Raw genomic sequence first — 22,899 nt, 5'->3', positions numbered from 1 at the left:
TAAGTGATTCCATGCACATGCGTAATGACTACAGGCTCATTAATAGGAACAAAAAATTCATCTTGATCAATGACACACATACTTAGATTCAAAATATATGTAGTACTAAGCACTTCATTAGAAAGCTCCTCAGTTTTTTTTAATTAATAACAAGCATAGCCCCTGGCTTTCATGTGGGCCAGAATGTGTACCAATGGGACTCCCCCCCCCGGCTAATAGCAGTAAGGGGCATTTTTTGTTAAGACTGGGGGGGGAGAGAGAATAAGGGTTAAAGCTCCCTTCCCTGCATGGTGCATTCCTGATGAAAATATGCCTTCCTCATACTTGCTATTAATTTAAAAACAAATGACCCGGCAAGCTTCCTTGTTCAGAGTTGCATCAAGTTTGGTTCTCACATGATTGCAAGTGTAAGTCAGTAGTCATGTTTTTACATCCAAGCTAAGAATGCACTGCTTAATATTGCCCATAGATGGCATGCAAGAGACTTCTAGTGATGGTACCCATCTGTGTACCATTTTCTATTATTCCTCAATTCCAGGAGGAGCTTCTTATGTAAACTGCAGTGTGTGTGAGAGTGTGTGTACACATATCTCTCTGAAAAAAATCAATCCCATTTTTAAACTAGGCAGCTGAGACTTGCCAGATGTCTTTAAATCCAAACCATGACTGTAGCCTAGGTTTGGGGAACCTGTACTCCCCAGCCAGCATGGCAGATGATCAGGGATGATGGGAGCTGGAATCCAACAACATCTGGAGAGCCACAGGTTCCTTGCTATAGCCTGTGAATCATTAAAGGCTGCTTCTGTTACCAGTTAGTGAACACAATTTGTTGTGTGTTTTCACAGTGAACTCTGAAATGTACATGCCAGACAAATGCTTAGGTATTTCACTGTGTTTACACTGGCCTGGTACACACATCACATTAAATAATATTTTAAAACAAACTATGGTTTAATGTGAATAAGTAGTGTGCTGGTACATGCTGCTCAAAAGTTATTGGGGTGCCCCCTTCTCACTCCTGCTGCTACCATGCAACAGACAAACCAAACCAGAGTCTAGCTTGTTGTGTGGTCTGAACCCAGGCTTATTTCCCCCCAAAACAAACCACAAGCGGTAGCAAAGGTTTGCTCTTGGTTTAGTGTTCATTATTTGTTTGGGGAAAATAAACCACAAGCCCAGGTTCAGACAAAGCCAGATTCTGGCGTGTTTTATCTGTGGTGTGGCAGCAATAGGTGTGAGGGAGGAGTGCCACTTTTGAGCAGTGTGCACTAGTATGCTGCTCCTTCTCATTAAACCATAATTTGTTTTGAACAATGGTTCAGTGTGATGTGTGAATTGGGCCACTGTGCAAACACACTGGCTGCATTTGCATATGTCATGCTAAATAATGGTTTAATATGTTGGGTGCAAGCAGGAATGAGATACAGTGAACCTTGGGCTCATGCAGCCCCCTTCCCCCCTGTGTAACAAACTGTAGCTAACATAAACTATTGTTAGTTTTTAAAAAAACAACTACAAACCACAGTTTCAGAAGCTGGATTGTTTAAAGTAAATCACAGTGAATATTAAACACAGTCCAGGGTCTGGGTGACACAACAAGCTGTAGTTAATCAAAGATGGAAAACTTCCAAACTCCTTCCCCCAGGTATGTGTTGGAGGGAGAGTGCAAGAGCATAATGCTTACTGCAATTCCTGCTGTGGATTGTGCCACTGTGAGCCAGGATCAGCACTGGTTCCCTGCAGTACGTTTTCATAGTGAACATAGTGGACTGACTTTTCAATGCAAAAATAATAAATTGGTTCTAAACCATCTTGGTAAGAATCAGATGTGTGGCAAGTTTATGAGAAAATCTATGGATTTAATTTTCTTGCATCATGGAGTGACTTTCCCTTGAAAACTTCCGGTAAGATTTTTGTGAAACTGGGTCTTATATGAGGAGTCTAAAACTTCTTTCACCTCCCAAAGCTACTCTGCATTTGGTGAGCTTCTGAAAAAGAAGGTTGGCGTATGTGAGAGAAGAGAGAAGGGAAAATATATGTATCTTTGTCAAATATTTTGGTAGTCATCTAATTGCCCCAGCCAAGTTTTGGTCTGTGAAACAATCCCATTATGTGTGACAGGACAATGAATTAATCATGCAACTCCAATCCACCAGAAATTTAGCAATCTGTATCCAAATGGAGTAGACACCACTGAAAATATAGTCTGGGTAATAGGAGAAAATATTTCTTCTGGAGTTGCAAAGGTGTCAGTGCAGTGGAACATTTGGGAAACATCATAAAGCAGGAAGTTGTAAGAAAGGCGATTTAGCATTTCTGGCTGCTGCTTTATCATTGAACCTTCCCTAACCAGACAATCTGAGAAACATGAAAATAACCTGGGACAGAGGGTGACAAAGGATTGATAGAAGGAAAGAACATAAGGTACGTAGAGTGCATAAAGAAAGGCCTGGATTAAAGAGATCTGGATAAGTCCAGGCTTTACAGTATTTTACCTTGTCTGCAGCAATGGTGCTAAATTACCATGGTACTGATAGGGGGCCGCACTGTAAAAGAAATATTACAGAAAAAAAAGAGTTGGGTTTGCTTTGGTTCAATTAAGTCTCATCTCTGTCTGTAGATGACAGACTTCTTCCCCTCAAGATTAAAAATGCCAGCAGAGGATGAGAAGCATTTGAGTGAAAGGTCCAGCAAGGGTGATAGCGTAAGTAATGAATTCCAAGTTACTGTATATTCAGACGGTTGGTAAGATACTATGAATCGTATCAGAAGAGAGTAACTTCATCCATCTAATAGACTACATCATTGCTTTCATTATGGAGGATGTAATTGTGAACTGCACCTCCCCATTTAATTTTTGCAACAGGCTCCACTATTTGACAAGAGAAATTAAATCACTTTACACAAAACGTGTACAGTCATTAGTTATTGGCACTGTTGTTGGTCTTCTCCTTAGAACTGTGAAGACCTAAGGTCAAGGTACACCCAGACTTTGCTTTTTGAATATTCCCAGGTGTTGAAGTCATGTTTGAAGTCTCTCTGATTGATTTTGCCCCTCCAGGTCAAAGATCTGAAGGTCTTCGTCTTTTCAATTGCCAGACAGGTTTCCCAGCTGAGACTGAATATTTAACAAAAGCTTTTAGTATGGAGGGGCAAGCTGTTAATAGGGCATATTGCCTATCCAGTAAAGTAAGGAATGAGAAAAAAGTTGTAAGAGCTTTAAGGAAAGATAATTGAGGAAAGGAAGGGAAAATTAAGAAAAGAAGGTGGCAGCTACATTATCAAAGGAGGAGATAATCAGAACTGAAGTCAGAATTCTGACTGAGAGAGGGAGGCAACAAAAAGGCAGATTCCAGAATGATGGATCTGTCCCTAGAACCACTCTCTGTGTCTCCCTGGACAAATTTTCCAAGTTGCACATTTCCTAGTATCAAAAAATTAAAAAAAACCTAGCACCATCTTGCCGCAAGCAACTAGAGCAAATATTAAGCACTGGATGTTCAATTATAAATTGAGTCAATGATCAAAGAAGCTTCATTGGGAATCTGATAGAGAGCATGGATCACAAAGAAGTACCCTGCTGTCCAAATCTGCCATTTGCTTACACCAGTCACAGCAACAGGTGTTTATATGGTTAGAAAAATAGCAGCAAAACACAGCAGTTAGTTCCAACCACCACCACAGCAGCAATAGTAGTAAATATACATTACCGAAACAGATGCACTTTTTATGATATAAGCTCTGATTAGGTCTGTAGACAGAACTGAATAACTGAACCTTGCAAGACTAATCTAATAATGTCTGCATAACTTCTCTTGCATTCCATCTTAAAAACCACATTCTGAGGCTGCAACACTATGCTTAGTTTTTGTTTTTGTTTTAGAAATCCCTTCCACCCACTTTTTGTCCAATGAAGAGTTCCAGCCTGGTAAAAAGTTCTGACCTGGCTCATGATCTTGTGACATTTTGGTTGGTCCAAAGAAAAGTATTCTGTGGCTTTAGGGTATGATCCAAGCTAGCATTGATCAGAAAACAGTTTGGCTGAGGATATTTTAGCATTAAAAATCAGAGAAGCATTCTCCCACCCTCCCAAGACAGTGATATATCATATGCCCTTCTCAGTGTTAAAATCTTTAGAAGAAGCACATTATGCATGACCAAAAGAGAGGGCCTATCCGGTGGTGGTGCCTCAACTGTGGAATGCCATTGTTTTTGGCATCAGGTTAAAATCTTTTTATTTGCTCAGGCATTTTGGATTATATTTTTAACTGGTTGAATCATTTTATTCATCTTGATTTCATTATATTGTTGGTTTGTGTTATACTCATGTAATATTTAAATTACTTTGTATACTGCCCTGAAATCCAGTTTTGTATGAAGGGCATTTTATATATTAATTAAAATAAAATAAATCATCACAACCAAATGGACTTCAAACAGACCTTCACAGTAGAACTTATCAGAAAATGTTACCAACCTGGTCAAATCTTCAATGTCTACCAGCATAGCATCCTGTTCTGTGTGCAATTCATCTCGAATTAGCAGCAGTTGCACCAATTCTTCATTCAAGCCTGACAGCAGAAAAGGGGAGGGGAAGAGTTTAATTTCATGTAGCAATGGCTCTCCCTGTGGCTATTGTTTTGGAATCTGTTAGTCACCACGGTACAGAAATCCAACAGCTCACTCAAAGAATTAGAAGTGCTGGGAGCGGTATTTGGCTTGCATATAAATAAGGCAATGAAGTAATGGAACACAAACAGTGGCTACGATTGTTAAAAACAAGCTTTACCAAAATGACGCTACTGTAGGTCCCATGAGATAATCAAGGATGACTTTTTAAAATGGAATGCACTCTTTTCATTCCGAAAGTTAGGAGCAACCCATGGAACATCTGGCATTTGTCCAGCTGTGGGATGTGATGGAAAATCAACACTGGGTGTGATCCATCAAGGCCTGGGGCTCTAGGGTGCATCAACACAATGGCTGGGAGATGAACTCTGCCGTCTAAGATATCACCCTATCTGAACTGAGGCAAGAAAGCAGCTTTTGCTCCTACCACAACATCTGCCAATGGTATGAGGAAGTGCCTGCATTGTGCCCTTGACCTTGCTCTCTATCTTGTCATTGACTACAGTGAAGTTAGTGGTTACCAGAAACAAGGCTTTCTCAGTGGTAGTACCACAATGGTGGGATTCATTCACTCCCCTGGTACTCCACAGCTAGGAGCAATCCTATGTTGAGGAAGCCACTGCAACTTAAACCAGCTGAAGTTACACCAGTTTAAAAGTATGCCAGATCTTAATTCCGTTCAAGAACCACTGGGAGAGGAGAATGCTGGCTCAGCTGGCAGAGCTCAGTGGAAAGAAAATAAAAGCAGCAAAAAACAGAGCTATTGTTTGCTTTTATTTAGACCACCCTTTTTCCTAGCTTAATTTATGCTGGGACTGGAGGTCACATGACCAAGCTGAACAGATATTGGATATAGCGTAAGTCTCCCTCCTCTCAGTCCTGCCCTTGTGACACTCCCAGAATGTCTCTTTTTTAGGACTTATGCTGGCTTAATTTATGCCAGCTTTGGCTGAGCCAGGAGGGGCGGGGTTTTGCCAGCTGAGCTGTGGCTGAGCCAGGATGAGGGACTTGCGTTGTCATAGTCCAGCTGAGCTGAGACCCAGCTGGCTTAGGCGGAGATCTGTCATATCCTAACTCCCCTCAGCTCTGTGTAAATACCTACAGAATTACACCCATAGTTATCATTTTTTTTAAAAAAAATGTATACTACCTTGGGAGGATTTTTATTCTGAAAGGCAGGATATACAAGCAAGCAAGCGGATTTTTAAATACACACACACAATCAAGAATGTCCAAAAGGTACATAAAATGTGCATCTCTTGTTCAATCCTTTCCTCAGAAATTAAAACTAAGCTGCAATGGTAGAAATGACTTCTCAATATTCTTTAGCATATCAACTGGTTTTCTAACATCCCAGCAGAGATTCCAAAGCAGCAGATAGCACTAACAGACTTCAGGGGAGAATTATTCACATTTGGCTGAACATATCTCACAGGTGCTTTGGCAGACAGCCACACTGAAGTTGCTTTGACTAATTAATAAGCACACATCAATATGGACTACAGAGTGATCTGCTATTTTTTTTTATTTTGAGCCTTTTCTGTCCATAATGAATTCATATCCATAACTCTGAAAAGCATAAAGGTTCCTTGGCTCTAAGAAGAAAAGAAAAAGAGTCCGGTGGAAGCAGAGCTTGAAAGTAACTGGTTATGAAAAATGAATTGCTTATAATTTATTAGTTTTTTGAGGAATGATTGTAGCAGAAGAAGGAGTAATTTTATTACTTTTGAGGTGTAATTGTAATGTTTCCAGCATTATTTTTAGATGTTACTGGACCAGGGGAGAGCAGGGGAAGTCTTCTGCTCCTCTGATTCATGGATGAAAATCATGTGCCTCAAACTGGACTTCTGCACAGCATCGCTTTTCCCTCATGCTCTGTGGGTGTTTAGGAGGTGATGAGGAAGGTGGAGAGCAAGACGGGAGGTGGAGCGGAGAGAAAAATTGTTTAAAAAATGGATGGTGGTGGAGAAGAATGTGGATGAAGGAGGAGGAGAAGGAGGTGGAGAAGGAGGCAGCAGCTGAATGGAGATAAAGAACTGTGGAGATGAGAGACAATGCTCTGTGTGTGAATACTGTGTTTGCACTTGGCATGCAAAGCGGCCTCTGCCGCCCACCCTGGCTACTTTGCTGCATTTGCAGTGTTTTAACATTTTTGCACCCCAGTAGAAAATGTTTGCTTGGGTGGAGGTGCCTTAGTTGGTGGCAGTGCAGGGCCCAGGAGGTGGTTGAGTGAGAGAGACAGTGCTTGCTGGCTGAGAGAGAGGGCGGGGGGGGTTCTACTTGTTTTGATGTGTGAAGCTCTGAGCAGTGGCCTCTGCTACCCTCCCCACCTCCCTTACCAGTGGAGAGACCACCACTGCTATGTTATGGATAAAAAGAATTATTCTACTACCTCTCTGTGTGCATGTTTATTTTTAATGTTTTGGCTGCTTAGGTGTGCAGCAGCCAAGGCCAGCACCTTGTAGGCACTCTAGGGTTTTTTTTAAAGTAACTCAGCTGTAATTGTAGCGATTACTTTTGAGTAACCATAAATTAATCAATTCCTTTCAGAACAATTGCAAGTGTAATAGTAATTTACTCCTTTGGGGGGCCTTGTAATAGTAATTGTAATTTATTCCTTTTTAAAATTAATCTTCCAAGCTCTGGGTAGACGGATCTTTCACAGACATGAAAACAGTATGGAATGTTGAAGGGGGGAAGCTGCTGAATTCATCTACTTGTGCCTTTGCACAAGATGCAAAGTAACGGAAGGGAGATTGAAACGTGGGTAACTCATGCTTCCCCTTCTCTATACAGTTCCAGGTCTCATGCAAAAATGGAAGAAGCATACATCCTCTATAAAGTAAAGTGCATATTCTCCCTTGTGAAGACAGGATGCCCATCTTACAGCAATGGGGACTGACTACTCCCTTTCACATGAGATCCAGAAATGCATGCTTTCTATCTCACCTTTCTGTACCTCATGCAAAAGCATCCTAAATCATAAAACTGAAAAGAGCAATTATATTTATATGCTATTGTTTCAAGGATTGCTAAAAAGTGAAAGACATGGAAAGGACCACCTTTTCCCTTGGCATTTGGTTACTGAATAATAGCCATTTTTGATCTAATGTTTGAAACTCAGAAGGCACTTTCAGACCAGTTATTTCCCCTCTCCGTATCCAAGAGAAAAATGCAAGAAAAATGGCACACCACAGGATAGTACTAAATTAGAACATGTATTGTTGCAGAATAAAAAACCCAATACATTTTGATTTAAAACTTGCTTTTGGGATGACAGCCCCCAATGTCCTTTGAAGAGATTTCCCTCTCATACTGGAGGTGGAACAATCCTATATGGACTATACCGCATGTAGGAATATAGGACGCTGCCTTATACTGAGTCAGACCATTGGTCCATCTAGCTCAACACTGTCTACACTGACTGACAGCAGCTCTCCAGGATATTGGACAGGGGTCTCTTTAACCCTCTCTGTAGATGCCAGGGATTGAACCTGGGACCTTCTGCATGCAAACCAGATGCTCTACCAATGAGCTATGGCCCAGCCCTGGATCCGTGTTGATGTCAGCTCTCACATGCATCCAAACAGCCTTTTTTCATATAAGCCGAGGTACCATAAACATTGAAAGGAGAGAAATATAACACCAGTGCAGGAGACTCACTTTCTATCTGTGAATGTAGATCATTGACTATCACTTGTAGCTGGCCAATTGTCATATCTCTCAGGTCTGTGGGTTTTAAGCTTCTTTTCATCAAGCATTCACTGATATGAGGCATGTGTGGCAGCTAAAAAGAATAATTAAAAAACACTTTAGGCCACCTGCATTGCCAGCAATACACATTTTTACAAAAAAAAACTTTTGTTAGCATGCTTTCTAATGTAGTAGTAGTAACAGCTAATAACGATAACTTACTATATATGAAGTATCCTGAGTACTAGTCACTAGACAGCGTACACATAAAGTATCTAAACTCTACATGCCACCTAATAGGACGTTAAATATTTTGTACCCTTACAAATGAAGAGTGCTACACTAGGGTTAGGATACTCCCTAAAGTCTATCAGGACAGCATATTATATCCAGTCTACATATGCAGCAGAATCACATGGTACAGCTCTTCCTGGGTTGCACCATTTCAAACTGGCTGGGGGGAATTTCATGCCTAGATACACCAATATTAAAACCAAAAACTGGGGGTTGTAGTCAGTGTTGCACTAAGGCTAAGGTTCCATCAGCACAAGGATCATGATGGAACAATCTCCCCCTCTCCTTCTCCAGCACCCCCCTTAAATCTGTTCTGGGGGGTCCCCCCTGGAGCAGATTTGGGGATGGCGCAGAGCATGCAGGGAGGTGAGGAGAGGAAATCACCTTGTGCTAGTACTGCAAAAAGGTAGTTGAATGCTGTCCTGGAACATTAGAGAAAAGGTTGTAAGCTTCTTTCTTTCTTTTTTTAAACAAAGAACCACAGGACACAGAAGTCTTTATTACCAAGTTGACTTAAAATATTCTTGTAATTATTCTCATAACCACATTCTCATAGAACACCTCACTTTTTGTCTAAGGCCTGGAAAATCTAGTAACTTCAGAATGAGTGCACAAATTAAGAACTTGAGAAGTGGTGGGCTAAGACACAGGTTGAGTGAACAACCATACACACAACTTAGTGCCCTTGAGAAGGCTGAGAAAAGGCAGGATCAGAGGATCCTGGCTGTTTAGGGACAAATGGGGAAAGGAGTTTCTTCATCTTGTTACAGAGAACTCTGAGGAATTAGTTTAAATTAGTTCAACAAATTCACAGCCCACACAAGCTTTCTTCCTTGCTACTACAACTACACTGCTTGGGCAATTACTGTAAAAATCCTGATTTCTCAGAATAGCAATGCAAAGAAATTTTATGGCATGAAATTTATTTTCCCTGCATGATCTGACTTCAATACATTAAAGAAATTTACCCTACTCTTAAAACTCATTTCTAGTGATCAAGGAGAACTACAAGCTTTTCCAAACCTATTAAAGCCCTCTCTGAGTTTTATGGAGATTTGGGAGACCCCCAAGAATCAAAACAACTGGTAGGGCAGTGATCTTTTGTGAAATACATACAAGGTCAGCTACTGGAGATTTTTTCCTGTTTTGCTTTTCCACCTCTACTTGCATTTTGGCCATTGGTTTTGCCATCGCCAAGGCCATTTTGGCTTCAGCTTGAAGTTTCTTTTGTCTTGTGAGAAAATCCATGTCATCAAGAGATTCAGATTCCTCTTCGGTAGTGTCTCTGTCAGAATAGGAAGAGCTCTGCTTGCTCTAGAAAAAGGTTACAACATACACGCACATCAGCTCTAAGGTCTCATATGTGCAACCAGGCTTCTCTGATTCAGCAGCTAGCCAGTTAGTCAACAAATTAAAACAATAAGTAGTAACACTAACTTAATGTGAATGACATTTACATTTGCCCATGTGAACTGGAACTGAACTCTTGGCATGAACCAGAACCAAACCAGCCCTCCAGCCCTGGGGACACCAGAAGAATTAAGTGTTTTGATTCTTTGGTCTTAGGCTGAAAGCTTTGGCATTTCTGGTTACAAGGATCTCAGATGTCAGAGCTGGGAAGGAACTCTGCCTGAGATATTAGAGAATGGCTACAAGCCCGAGCAAATGAAAGCCAGGCCTTTGTTATTAACAAGCATGGAATAAATAAGTGTGACACAATGACATCTCATCAGAAGTACGTACAATGTGGAATTTGGGTGGTTCATCCTTCCCAACAATTTTCTAAAGCTAAAGACCTCCTTTAAGATTGCAACTGAAACTCACCATGGGAGACAAAGGTGTATCCAGACTTGTTTCAGTCTTGCTGTCATCAGCGTCACTATCTTTGTCACTACCGCTATCATTTACAAAACAAATTTGTAAATTCATCCCACTTTGTAACCTTTGGGGGAAAAAGAGAGAAAGACAGACTGGATGATCACTTTTGCATTGACACAAGATGCACTCTGGCTGCAATCCTAATCCCATTTATCAGGGAATGTCCTACTGAATTTAATAGGACTTACACATGATTAGGACAGCAGCCTAAATCACTATAAAAGCCTCCTCCAGCTGACATTAATTCTGATCTCAAGCTTCTCCACTCCATTGCAATACACTGGTTCCAAGGGTATCAAATCAGCTTAGTGGCTTGGCTTGGCTTAGAGAAGTCACACAGGAGCCCTAAGAGGAACAGCAATTTCTCCAAAAGTAGAAATCAAGTATTCTTCCTCAGTATTTACCATCACTCTGTGCCACTCATTGTTGCTGCACTTAAGAACTGCATTCAGCGGGGCTTACTACCAGGTAAGAGTGTATCCCTTTCGCTACAGCCTGAAGTGGTATGGTCCAGGAGAAGCTTCATTACTCGTTAAGGTTTTATGTTGGCCCTTGGTGAATTATGTGCCAGCATACATCCCCATCCCTTTAAACAAACAACTCTTTCTGTAGCTCTGGCCATTTGATGTTCTTCTGGCATCAAATTCTATCATTGTGCCTTCAGAGACTTTTAGGACAGAGTGAAAATAAAATGAGGGAGGCAACCTTAAAAATGTGGGAAATTGCCTTAGTGCCACTTTACCCCTGTGAAACTATGCCTCAAAACCTACAATTCCTTTGCCTTTTCTTCTTGAGTTATTAAGCAAGGGTACAAACACACTCACTGTTCTGCCTGTTCCAGTGCATCTCCACCTCTCTCTTCTGGAAACAGGGGCACACGATGCTAGTCAAACCCCATTCTCTTTTAGTGTAAAACCTGGAGGGAGCAGCTTGAGTGCGTTTTTTTTAAAAAGTCAGCTTCAAAGAGATTTCACAACTGATTGGCAGATCAACCTGTTCCCCCTCCACATGTGGCTAATGGAAATGCTTTGATCTGTCAACTAGTGTGTTTACAGCCCAAGAGTGCTACACTCTGGCAAAATAAAACTCCAGTTAGTAGTTCACAGAACGCTCTTTGTAAAGCAGTTTAAAAAGGTTTAGGCTTCAAAGTGAATTTGTTGGACTCTTAGGTCGGTTGACAGAAATTTATATTTAAGGTTCTTTTTTTTTTAAAAAAAGGAAGAAGTGTCTTTGCTGGTACATATTCTGCCAATATTCTGCCAATACACATTCTATATATTGCTAACTATATCCATAATCCATAAAACATTGTTTTCAATGCAAAATATGGAATGCTAGGACTTTTCAAAAAGCAGATAAGAGAAGAATCAACTCATTTGTAATGTGGTGTTGGAGGAGAGCTTTGCACATACCATGGACTATGAAAAGACAAATAATTGGGTGTTAGAACAAATTAGACCAGAACTAGAAGCTAAAATGATGAAACTGAGGTTATCATACTTTGGACACATAATGAGAAGGCATGATTCGCTAGAAAAGAAAATAATGCTGGGAAAAACAGAAGGGAATAGAAAAAGAGGAAGGCCAAGCAAGAGATGGACTGATTCCATAAAGGAAGCCACAGATCTGAACTTACAAGATCTGAACAGGGTGGTTTATAACAGATGCTATTGGAGGCCGCTGATTCAGAGGCTCACCATAAGTCATAATTGACTTGAAGGCACATAACAACAAGGACTTTTCAGAACTGACTGCTCCTCAAGTGTGAGTTGGTTCAAGGAGTGAACTTCTCCCTGATCTCTCCACATTCAAAATGAGAACATGTGTCTGTCTTGATGCAGCTTGATGAGGAAATGTGTCTGCACCACATCCAGCTGTGTGCTGTCCAACACAAGGAATGATGGGCAGTTTTACAAGCCAATTGAGCAGCAAATTGTTTTAGAACGGACTTTAAATTTGCCTGTATTTGATATTTCTGGGAGAATGATGAACAATGCAGAAAATGGAGTTGCTGCTGCAAATGGTATCCTTGTGTTGAGCTCTCCTCTTGATTGCTATCAGATATCATGTCACTTATCTCACGTCAAGACATGAGCACATTGTGAATTTTCCCATTCCAGATCATCCATCAGTCGTTGTTGCTGCTGTTGTTACTAAATTTATATCCCACCCTTCCTCTCAAAAGGAGCCCAGGGCAGCAAAACTGTTGGAGGTGGGTGAATGCACACAGTGTCATTACAAGTGAAAAGTGATACTATAAGGCAGGGGAGACTGCAGAAGAATTCAAATTTTATTTTCACTGTATTTTCTTTAAATATTTAAACACCATATCCTTCAGCTGAGCAACTTCAGGTAGAAGGACACAGGGATGCTGTTTTCATGCCAAGCTGGGGATATGGCGGATCTCTGGCTGAGCCAGCTGGGTCCCACAGTTGGGCTACAACAGTGTAAGTTCCTCATCCTGGCTCAGCCAGGAAAACCCTGTCCCTCCTGGCTCAGCTGAGACCAGTGTAAATTAAGCCTTCTGTGGGTGTGGCAGGGCTGGGGCCAAGGGGAGGAGGACTCACACTGTACCCCTACAGCTCAGTCATGTGACCTCCAGTTCTGGCATAAATTAAGCTGAGAAAAAGGGTGGTCTAAGTAAAAACATACAATAGCTCTGTTTTTTTGCTGCTTTTATTTTCTTTCCACTGGGCTCTGCCAGCTGAGGTGGCATTCTCCCCTCCCAAGAGCTGCTGAATGGAGATAGGAACTGGCACATTTTAAGACAGTTTAACTTCAGCCAGCTTAAGTTACACCACCTTCCTAGATTTAGGATTGCTTGGTGAGTTTAGCAAAGACCTTTCCAAGCTGCAGCTGTGCAAAATTTGAAATTTTAGCATATAGAAAACTATGACTAGAAAAAACTGAACATGCAAATAATGGTGCTTCTCACACTGGAAACAGTTTACATGCCTGAAAAAGAAATTACATAATTGCCTTTAGAACTCACACATCCAATTTGCTTTTACTTTTGGGTTTACAGTTGCCTGCAAGAGGGAAGGCAAGCAGAGACCCACTCTTTCTACCACGGGGTAAGCATAAGAACATAAGAACATAAGAAGAGCCTGCTGGATCAGGCCAGTGGCCCATCTAGTCCAGCATCCTGTTCTCACAGTGGCCAACCAGGTGCCTGGGGGAAGCCCGCAAGCAGGACCCGAGTGCAAGAACACTCTCCCCTCCTGAGGCATCCGGCAACTGGTTTTCAGAACCATGCTGCCTCTGACTAGGGTGGCAGAGCACAGCCATCATGGCTAGTAGCCATTGATAGCCCTGTCCTCCATGAATTTGTCTAATCTTCTTTTAAAGCCATCCAAGCTGGTGGCCATTACTGCATCTTGTGGGAGCAAATTCCATAGTTTAACTATGCGCTGAGTAAAGAAGTACTTCCTTTTGTCTGTCCTGAATCTTCTAACATTCAGCTTCTTTGAATGTCCACGAGTTCTAGTATTATGAGAGAGGGAGAAGAACTTTTCTCTATCCACTTTCTCAATGCCATGCATAATTTTATACACTTCTATCATGACTCCTCTGACCCGCCTTTTCTCTAAACTAAAAAGCCCCAAATGCTGCAACCTTTCCTCGTAAGGGAGTCGCTCCATCCCCTTGATCATTCTGGTTGTCCTCTTCTGAACCTTTTCCAACTCTATAATATCCTTTCTGAGATGAGGCGACCAGAACTGTACACAGTATTCCAAATGCGGCCGCACCATAGATTTATACAACGGCATTATGATATCGGCTGTTTTATTTTCAATACCTTTCCTAATTATTGCTAGCATGGAATTTGCCTTTTTCACAGCTGCCGCACACTGGGTCGACATTTTCATTGTGCTGTCCACTACAACCCCGAGGTCTCTCTCCTGGTCGGTCACCGCCAGTTCAGACCCCATGAGCGTATATGTGAAATTCAGATTTTTTGCTCCAATATGCATAATTTTACACTTGTTTATATTGAATTGCATTTGCCATTTTTCCGCCCATTCACTCAGTTTGGAGAGGTCTTTTTGGAGCTCTTCGCAATCCCTTTTTCTTTTAACAACCCTGTACAATTTAGTGTCGTCAGCAAACTTGGCCACTTCACTGCTCACTCCTAATTCTAGGTCATTAATGAACAAGTTGAAAAGTACAGGTCCCAATACCGATCCTTGAGGGACTCCACTTTCTACAGCCCTCCATTGGGAGAACTGTCCGTTTATTCCTACTCTCTGCTTTCTGCTTCTTAACCAATTCCTTATCCACAAGAGGACCTCTCCTCTTATTCCATGACTGCTAAGCTTCCTCAGAAGCCTTTGGTGAGGTACCTTGTCAAATGCTTTTTGAAAGTCTAAGTACACTATGTCCACTGGATCTCCTCTATCTATATGCTTGTTGACACTCTCAAAGAATTCTAATAGGTTACTGAGACAGGACTTTCCCTTGCAGAAGCCATGCTGGCTCTGCTTCAGCAAGGCTTGTTCTTCTATGTGCTTAGTTAATCTAGCTTTAATAATACTTTCTACCAGTTTTCCAGGGACAGAAGTGAAGCTAACTGGCCTGTAATTTCCGGGATCCCCTCTGGATCCCTTTTTGAAGATTGGCGTTACATTTGCCACTTTCCAGTCCTCAGGCACGGAGGAGGACCCGAGGGACAAGTTACATATTTTAGTTAGCAGATCAGCAATTTCACCTTTGAGTTCTTTGAGAACTCTCGGGTGGATGCCATCCGGGCCCGGTGATTTGTCAGTTTTTACATTGTCCATTAAGCTTAGAACTTCCTCTCTTGTTACCACTATTTGTCTTAGTTCCTCAGAATCCCTTCCTGCAAATGTTAGTTCAGGTTCAGGGATCTGCCCTATATCTTCCACTGTGAAGACAGATGCAAAGAATTCATTTAGCTTCTCTGCAATCTCCTTATCGTTCTTTAGTACACCTTTGACTCCCTTATCATCCAAGGGTCCAATCGTCTCCCTAGATGGTCTCCTGCTTTGAATGTATTTATAGAATTTTTTGTTGTTGGTTTTTATGTTCTTAGCAATGTGCTCCTCAAATTCTTTTTTAGCATCCCTTATTGTCTTCTTGCATTTCTTTTGCCAGAGTTTGTGTTCTTTTTTATTTTCTTCATTTGGACAAGACTTCCATTTTCTGAAGGAAGACTTTTTGCCTCTAAGAGCTTCCTTGACGTTGCTCATTAACCATGCTGGCATCTTCTTGGCGCTGGCGGTACCTTTTCTGATCTGCGGTATGCACTCCAGTTGAGCTTCTAATATAGTGTTTTTAAACAACTTCCAAGCATTTTCGAGTGATGTGACCCTCTGGACTTTGTTTTTCAGCTTTCTTTTTACCAATCCCCTCATTTTTGTGAAGTTTCCTCTTTTGAAGTCAAATGTGACCGTGTTGGATTTTCTTGGCAATTGGCCAGTTACATGTATGTTTAATTTAATAACACTGTGGTCACTGCTCCCAATCGGTTCAACAACACTTACATCTCGCACCAGGTCCCGGTCCCCACTGAGGATTAAGTCCAGGGTTGCCATCCCTCTGGTCGGTTCCATGACCAACTGATCTAGGGAACAGTCATTTAGAATATCTAGAAACTTTGCTTCTTTGTCATGACTGGAACACATATGCGGCCAGTCTATGTCCGGGTAGTTGAAGTCACCCATTACTACCACCTTTCTTAGTTTGGATGCTTCCTCAATTTCATATCTCATCTCCAGGTCTCCCTGAGCATTTTGATCAGGGGGACGATAGATCGTTCCCAGTATTAAGTCCCTCCTGGGGCACGGTATCACCACCCACAACGATTCTGTGGAGGAGTCCGCCTCTTTGGGGGTTTCGAGCTTGCTGGATTCAATGCCTTCTTTCACGTATAGAGCGACTCTGCCACCAATACGTCCTTCCCTGTCCTTCCGATATAGTTTATATCCAGGGATAACTGTATCCCACTGGTTTTCTCCATTCCACCAGGTCTCGGTTATGCTCACTATATCAATGCTCTCCTCTAAGACCAAGCACTCCAGTTCTCCCATCTTGGTTCGGAGGCTCCTAGCATTAGCGTACAGGCACTTGTAAGTAGTGTCTCTCTTCAAGTGTCTTTGGCACTTGTGGTTAGGCCTGTGGTAATTTTGCTCTTCTGAATTTATATCCTGTGCCCCTGCTCTCACAATGCCTACTTCTAGGCCTACCCCTTTTAAAATTTCATCATTTCTTTGGTTTTTATCCCAGGGGGGAGGTTTATTCCGAACCGCAGATTTCAGGCTTGCCAGTTCTACTTCAGATTTTTTTTTTTTACTAAATCCCAAGAACTACCAACTGCAGCCACATGCAGAAGACAAACTTAAAGACAACTTAAAGATTTCTCCAAGCTCATTCTAACCCTAGAAATTTGTTTTCAGTATCAGAAATGCACTGAGCTCATAGTCCTTTTACACAAAAGACCACTGCTGGTTGGCCGGCTTCATGTCAACCACCTAATTTAGGTGGGAAAACCCATTTAATTGTTCCTGTTGTTAATGGGGAATCAGAAACCCTTGCTGAACAATTGCAAATTACCCAGGGATCCTGATCTACTTTTAGCAACCCCTATTTTACATCATTTTAGAGAAATGTAAGCAGCTGCTATTGCCTGTGTCCAAAATAGTAATTTTCTGTTCACCTGATTAGCTCTGAGTGCTCCGCTGCCATGCAGAATGGCTGCCACCAAATTCAAAGGGACCTTCTTCACACCCAGAGTACTTATAATTTTGTGCATATTCATAATGGCTATTAGTACCATGAAAGAAATGCAAAATCTGTTCTCATGCATTACTAGCAAGGAATGGTTTCCCTAATTATAAAAAAAAGAAGTGCAAGCTGAAGCATTTAAAAATTACTCAACAGATATTTAAATCAACTTAATAGATATTTGGTGTGGTGGCACCTATTCTCTGGAACTCTCTGCCTATTGACATTAGGCAGGCACCTTCCATGTACTGCTTTCAACATCTGCTAAAACTTTCTTATGTTTAGGCAAAGCTACCTAGACATTTTATTATGTACATTTGTTTTTAAAAATCAGTTGATTTTATCTATGTTTTGATAAACTTGTTATGTCTGCTGTTTTTAAAGTCTGTTTTTATCATTTTTTAAAAACATATTTATACCATTTCATTCAAACCGCGTACAGGGCTTTTTTTTAAATTAAGTGGTATATAAAGCTTAATAAACAATTCAATCAGAATATCTGGAAAGTTGGTTTTGAACAAATAAACTCAGAATGCCTGGAAAATAAGTTCTCTATTAATACGCCACCTAGTTTTAACTGGCATTCATTTAGAAAAGACTTGGCAAACAAGGCAGATGTGTGCCTAGCAGCTTCTGTGAAACGACTTCTGCTCCCTGGATGTGAACATCTTGGCAGTGGTTCAACAGCTCATTTTTCTCCTTCCCATTCAAATCCCCTTGAGATCCCCCAAAGTGTGTCAATCAACATGTAATAAATCTGGCCACACACCCTCTTTTAAACCAGTATCACAATAATTACATGCTCCTCACCAGATTTCTGTATCAACTCATTTTTTGACAAATTTCTCCCGCTCCCACCGAAAGCTTTGGGAGCTTTGTACATGTATACAACACACCCATGTAGACCACTCTCTGGCACTGCAGAAACCTCATGGAAAAAGTGATGAGAATGTTATCCCTCTGAAGAAAAGAGGCACATGTTACCAAGTTCTTCCATGTTACACAGGAAGTGGATTGGACTGTGAAAGACCAACCCAAATTGTGTTTGCATTTTGACAAATTTGTCGGAAAGTACAATATCTCAGAGGAAGTCAGGTCTCCTGCTCCCCTGGTGCATTCACTATAGCTGCCCAATTTCCCTGCTTTTTAAAGTGCGATAGAAATATCTGGTGGCTATAGGTACGTTCTTAAACTGCAAGGTTTTTTGCCTATTAGTGAATTTCTCTGCTTTTTAATCCAGGAGATAAGAAATGGGATCCTGTGCAAGTTTGCTGAGAATTGGTTATTTACATGCTTATAGAATTCAATGGGATTTACTCCCCTGCAATCATGTTTATGATTAGTGAAACTGACCACAGGGCAGGAGGGAGGGCAGAGGGAGGAGGGGGATGGGAGCAGGCAGGAGGGGGAGAGGATGGGGAGGGGCAAAAGAAGGGGGAGGGGAGGGGCAAAAGGGAAGAGATAGGAGGGAGGTCCAGAGGGCAGGTTTAATGATTTGCATGCTTATTGAGTTCAATGGGATTTACTCCTGTGCAATCATGCTTAGGATAGATGAAACTGACCCCAGGGGAAGAGGCAGGGAGGGGAGAGTGGGGAAAAGGAGAGGGATGGGGAGGAAAGGTAGGATTAGGGAGGGAGAAGGAAGGTAAGGAGATTGGGTGGGAGGACACTGGGCAGAGGAGAAGCCCTTTTCTTTCCAAAAGGAAAACACTGTTAACAGTATCGTTTCTCAGGGTTTCCCTACCTTTTTATTCTACAGCAGACACATGCAGTCTCCTGCCCAAATTTAAACCAAAGCTGTCCCTGGCCACATCCATACCAGGCCTTTATTCCACTTTAAACAGTCATGGCTTCCCCCCAAAAATCCTGGGAAGTGTAGTCCTGGAAAGAGCTACAATCCCCAATCTGAGAAGAGGGGCTGACTGTTAAACCACTGCCACTTCCCAGAAAGGCTGAAAAGCAGTGCCTTTGAGCCTTTTCTGCTTGTTTAAATCAGCAGGTGATGCTTTAACAACGTATTTACTGCCATAATGTACATAATGATTCTTCTTTTCCTAAAACCGACCATGATCTTGGCCACAAGGTGGCTTGTAGCACTTCCCTGCAATTTTAGGCATCATTTTTTCATAAACAAGGAATGTGTTGCAGTGGAAGCTACATGCACATGTAAAAGGATTAAATTTAAAATTCACCCACTGGACAGGTATTTGCATATATGGAGAACACCTGCTAAAGTACTATTAACTTGCGTGCAAGGCAGAAATAAGAGATTATTCTTTAAAACGTTATTATAATGATGCATTCAGCTGGTCTTCCATAAAGCAATTCTTCCATAAAGGTGTTTATTATGATTGTGGTGATGTTATGCTTCTGGCCATCTGGACTTATACTCAACCATCTCCCATGATAAAATTCCTCAGCTGTGTAATGTCAAGCCATAAATATGCTAATTGTGATTTTCAGCCACTGAGACTTTGTAGACAATACCAAAGCATATGTTTTTCTCTCAGATATGGAATATCCATACATTAACAGAAACGTACAAGGGAATTATTCCGAATTTGTTATTTCATTAAGAACTTATTTTTATTTATTTATTATTTGATTTATATCACGTTCTTCCTCCCAGCAGGAGCCCAGGGAGGCAAACAGAAATGCTAAAAACACTTTAAAACATCATAAAAACAGACCTTAAAATACATTAAAACAAAACAATGTTAAAAACATTTTTTTTAAAAAAGCTTTAAAAACATCTTTTAAAAGGGTTAAAAACATATTATTAAAAAAACATATTAACAAGCAATTCTAACACAGACGCAGACTGGGATAGGTCTCAACTATAAAAGGCTTGCTGAAAGAGGAAAGTCTTCAAAAGGTCCAGAAAAGATAGCAGAGATGGTACCTGCCTAATATTCAAGGGAAGGGAATTCCACAGGGTAGGTGCAGCCACACTAAAGGTCCATTTCATATATTGTGCAGAATGAACCTCCTGATAAGATGGTATCTGCAGGAGGCCCTCACCTGCAGAGCGCAGTGATTGACTGGGTATATAAGGAGTAAGACGGTCTTTCAGGTATCCTGGTCCCGAGCTGTATAGGGCTTTGTACACCAAAACTAGAACCTTGAACTTGGCCTGGTAGCAAATGGGCAGCCAGTGCAATTCTTTCAGCAGCGGGGTAACATGTTGGCGATACCCTGCCCCAGTGAGCACTCTCGCCATCACATTTTGCACCAGCTACAGCTTCCGGACCAATCTCAAGGGCAGCCCCACATAGAGCGCATTACAATAATCCAGCCTGGAGGTTACCAGTGTGTGGACAAAAGTGGTCAGGCTATTCTGGTCCAGAAACAGCTGCAGCTGTCTTACCAGCCAAAGCTGGTAAAAGGCACTCCTAGACACGGAGGTCACCAGGGCCTCTAGTGACAAAGATGGATCCAGGAGCACCCCCAGACTACGGACCTGTTCTTTCAGAGGGAGTACAACCTGATCCAAAGCAAGCAACTGACCAATTATCCGAACTTGGCAAGCACCAACCCACAGTGCTTCCATCTTGCTAGGATTCAGACTCAGTTTATTGGCCCTCATCCAGCCCACCACCGAGTCCAGGCAGTGGTCCAGGGCTTGCATGGCCTCTCCTGATTCAGATGTTATGGAGAAATAGAGCTGGGTATCATCAGCATACTGCTGACACCTCGCCCCAAATCTCCTGATGACTGCTCCCAAGGACTTCATATAGATGTTAAACAGCATGGGGGATAAGAGATGGTACGCTGTGGCATCCCACAGCACAACTGCCAGGGGGCCAAAAGGCAGTCACCCAATGCTATTCTCTGAGAGCGACCCTGGAGATAGGATCGGAACCACTGTAAAACAGTGCCTCCAATACCCATCTCACCAAGTCGGCCCAGAAGGATACCATGGTCAATGGTATCAAAAGCAGCTGAGAGATCAAGTAAGAATAACAGGGTTGCACTCCCCCTGTTCTTCTCCCGACACAGGTCATCCATCAGGGCAGCCAAGGCCGATTCAGTCCCATAAGCAGGCCTGAACCCAGACTGGGATGGGTCAAGATAATCTGTTTCATCCAAGAGTGCTTGCAACTGCTGCACTTTGAAATATGATGGTAAACAAAACATATCACCAGCCAGACAAGACATTTGTAACTAATAAACATAGGCTTTGATTCATGCTATTCCTTGTTCGCTACCAACCCCCATGAGATTTAATCTTGTATTATTCTTCAGTGGAAATGGACAGTAAAATATTATTTTCCATTTACTTTAATGGCTCTTTGAATGCATTATTAATATGCAGTATATAATGAATAATTGCATACTTACATTTTCATGCCATGTCTTTTTATGCTGCACAAGATATTTAGTGGGTTTTAGGACTGAAGCATAAATTATAGCTACTCAGGGAAGGACGTGATAGCATATACTGTTCTCCTTTGCATTATTATAGAATTGTTTGCAAAGGGGAAAAGGTGAACTCCATGTTCCTTTGAATGAGTCATAATCTCTGTTCCTAATATGGGCACACATGTAGCTAAAATGTTAAAGAATTCAGAGAGAGAACAAGCAGGTTTAAAGGAGACAAACACTACAATCCTCTAGATACCTGACAGTAAGCATCGCTCAACTCAAAAGGACGTACTTATGAGTAGCCATGCATAGGATTGTGCTGTAAATATGCAGTCCTACACACACCAACTCTGGAGTAAGCAGGCTAAACAGGATAGGGCTTACTTCCCAGGAGCCACACATATGATCAGGATCAGGGCTAGTCTTACTATTTGGTAGAGTGAAGTGGCTGCCCCTCAGGCAGTAGATGGTGGGAAGCAGAGAGCAACAGCAAGGTGTTGGGAAAACAGAAGTGTCTGTTTTACATGGCCTGCCCTAAGCCAGCCTACTGCCCTTAGGGGCAGAGGAAGACAATGTCCCATTAAGTTAGTGGCCAGCTTTTGTACCTGGAATGGACAGGGCACCATCCTGACCTTCACCCCAGGCAGCAAAATGACATGCCCATCCATGTAGAAGCCCAGATGATTGGCTTACTAGTATGAGCTGTATGCAGAAATAACACGGTGAATGGTTTAGCAACATCTTGATGGGTATTGTTGTTAAAACTGGACATTGATGGCAGCTCAAAAAACCAGACTCCACAACGTCTTTATAGGAAGGCACTGTCTAATGGAGATAGATACGTGTAATGCTTAAAATACTTCGTTGAAGCATATGATGCGGGCACATGCAGTCAGAGTGGGTTGTATCCAACTAAATTCTACTCAAGAGTAAATCCACTGAAATTAATGAACCTAAGTTAGTCCTGTCTATTAACTTCAGTTGGTCTACTCTGAGCAGGATTAGCATTGAATACTACCTTCTGGTCTCAAGTTATTGTCTGCATTAATTTTGTACTGGAGAAATCTTTGATATTTGCAGGTGTCTATGTACTTTTAAATTATATTCCTGTGGTTGTTGGGACTAATGGCAGGACAACAAAATTGGATATTGCAAGCCCTTAAGGTCACTAAGAAACTTCTGCTTAAAGCCTGGAAGGACAAATACCAACCTACTATTATGCCATGGTCAGAGGACCTTACTGCTCTTGCTACATTTCAATATATTTCTTATAAATGTCAATTTCATTTGGATATC

At 41.7% G+C, this 22,899-nt stretch overlaps 1 protein-coding gene across 9 annotated transcripts in view; it reads right to left on the bottom strand.

Moving 5' to 3' along the window:
• SCHIP1 (schwannomin interacting protein 1) overlaps nt 1-22,899 on the bottom strand; it is a 133,241-nt gene that overhangs the window by 4,358 nt on the left and 105,984 nt on the right. For 5 of the 9 annotated variants that reach the window (XM_061637184.1, XM_061637179.1, XM_061637181.1 and 2 more), the window contains 4 exons: nt 10,441-10,558; nt 9,733-9,930; nt 8,293-8,416; nt 4,478-4,571 (listed from right to left, as the gene is read on the bottom strand). In XM_061637184.1, the coding sequence (XP_061493168.1) occupies nt 4,478-4,571; nt 8,293-8,416; nt 9,733-9,930; nt 10,441-10,558 (534 nt within the window). Of the gene's footprint in view, nt 1-2,495; nt 2,547-4,477; nt 4,572-8,292; nt 8,417-9,732; nt 9,931-10,440; nt 10,559-22,899 lie in introns of all 9 variants that reach the window. The other 4 variants (XM_061637182.1, XM_061637180.1, XM_061637186.1 and 1 more) reach the window with 1 other exon arrangement.

This window comes from Rhineura floridana, chromosome 7 (assembly GCF_030035675.1).
Source record: "Rhineura floridana isolate rRhiFlo1 chromosome 7, rRhiFlo1.hap2, whole genome shotgun sequence".
NCBI classification, from domain to species: Eukaryota; Metazoa; Chordata; class Lepidosauria; order Squamata; family Rhineuridae; genus Rhineura; species Rhineura floridana.
Note: the sequence above shows the minus strand (reverse complement) of the source record. Positions and strands in the feature narration are given on the sequence as shown.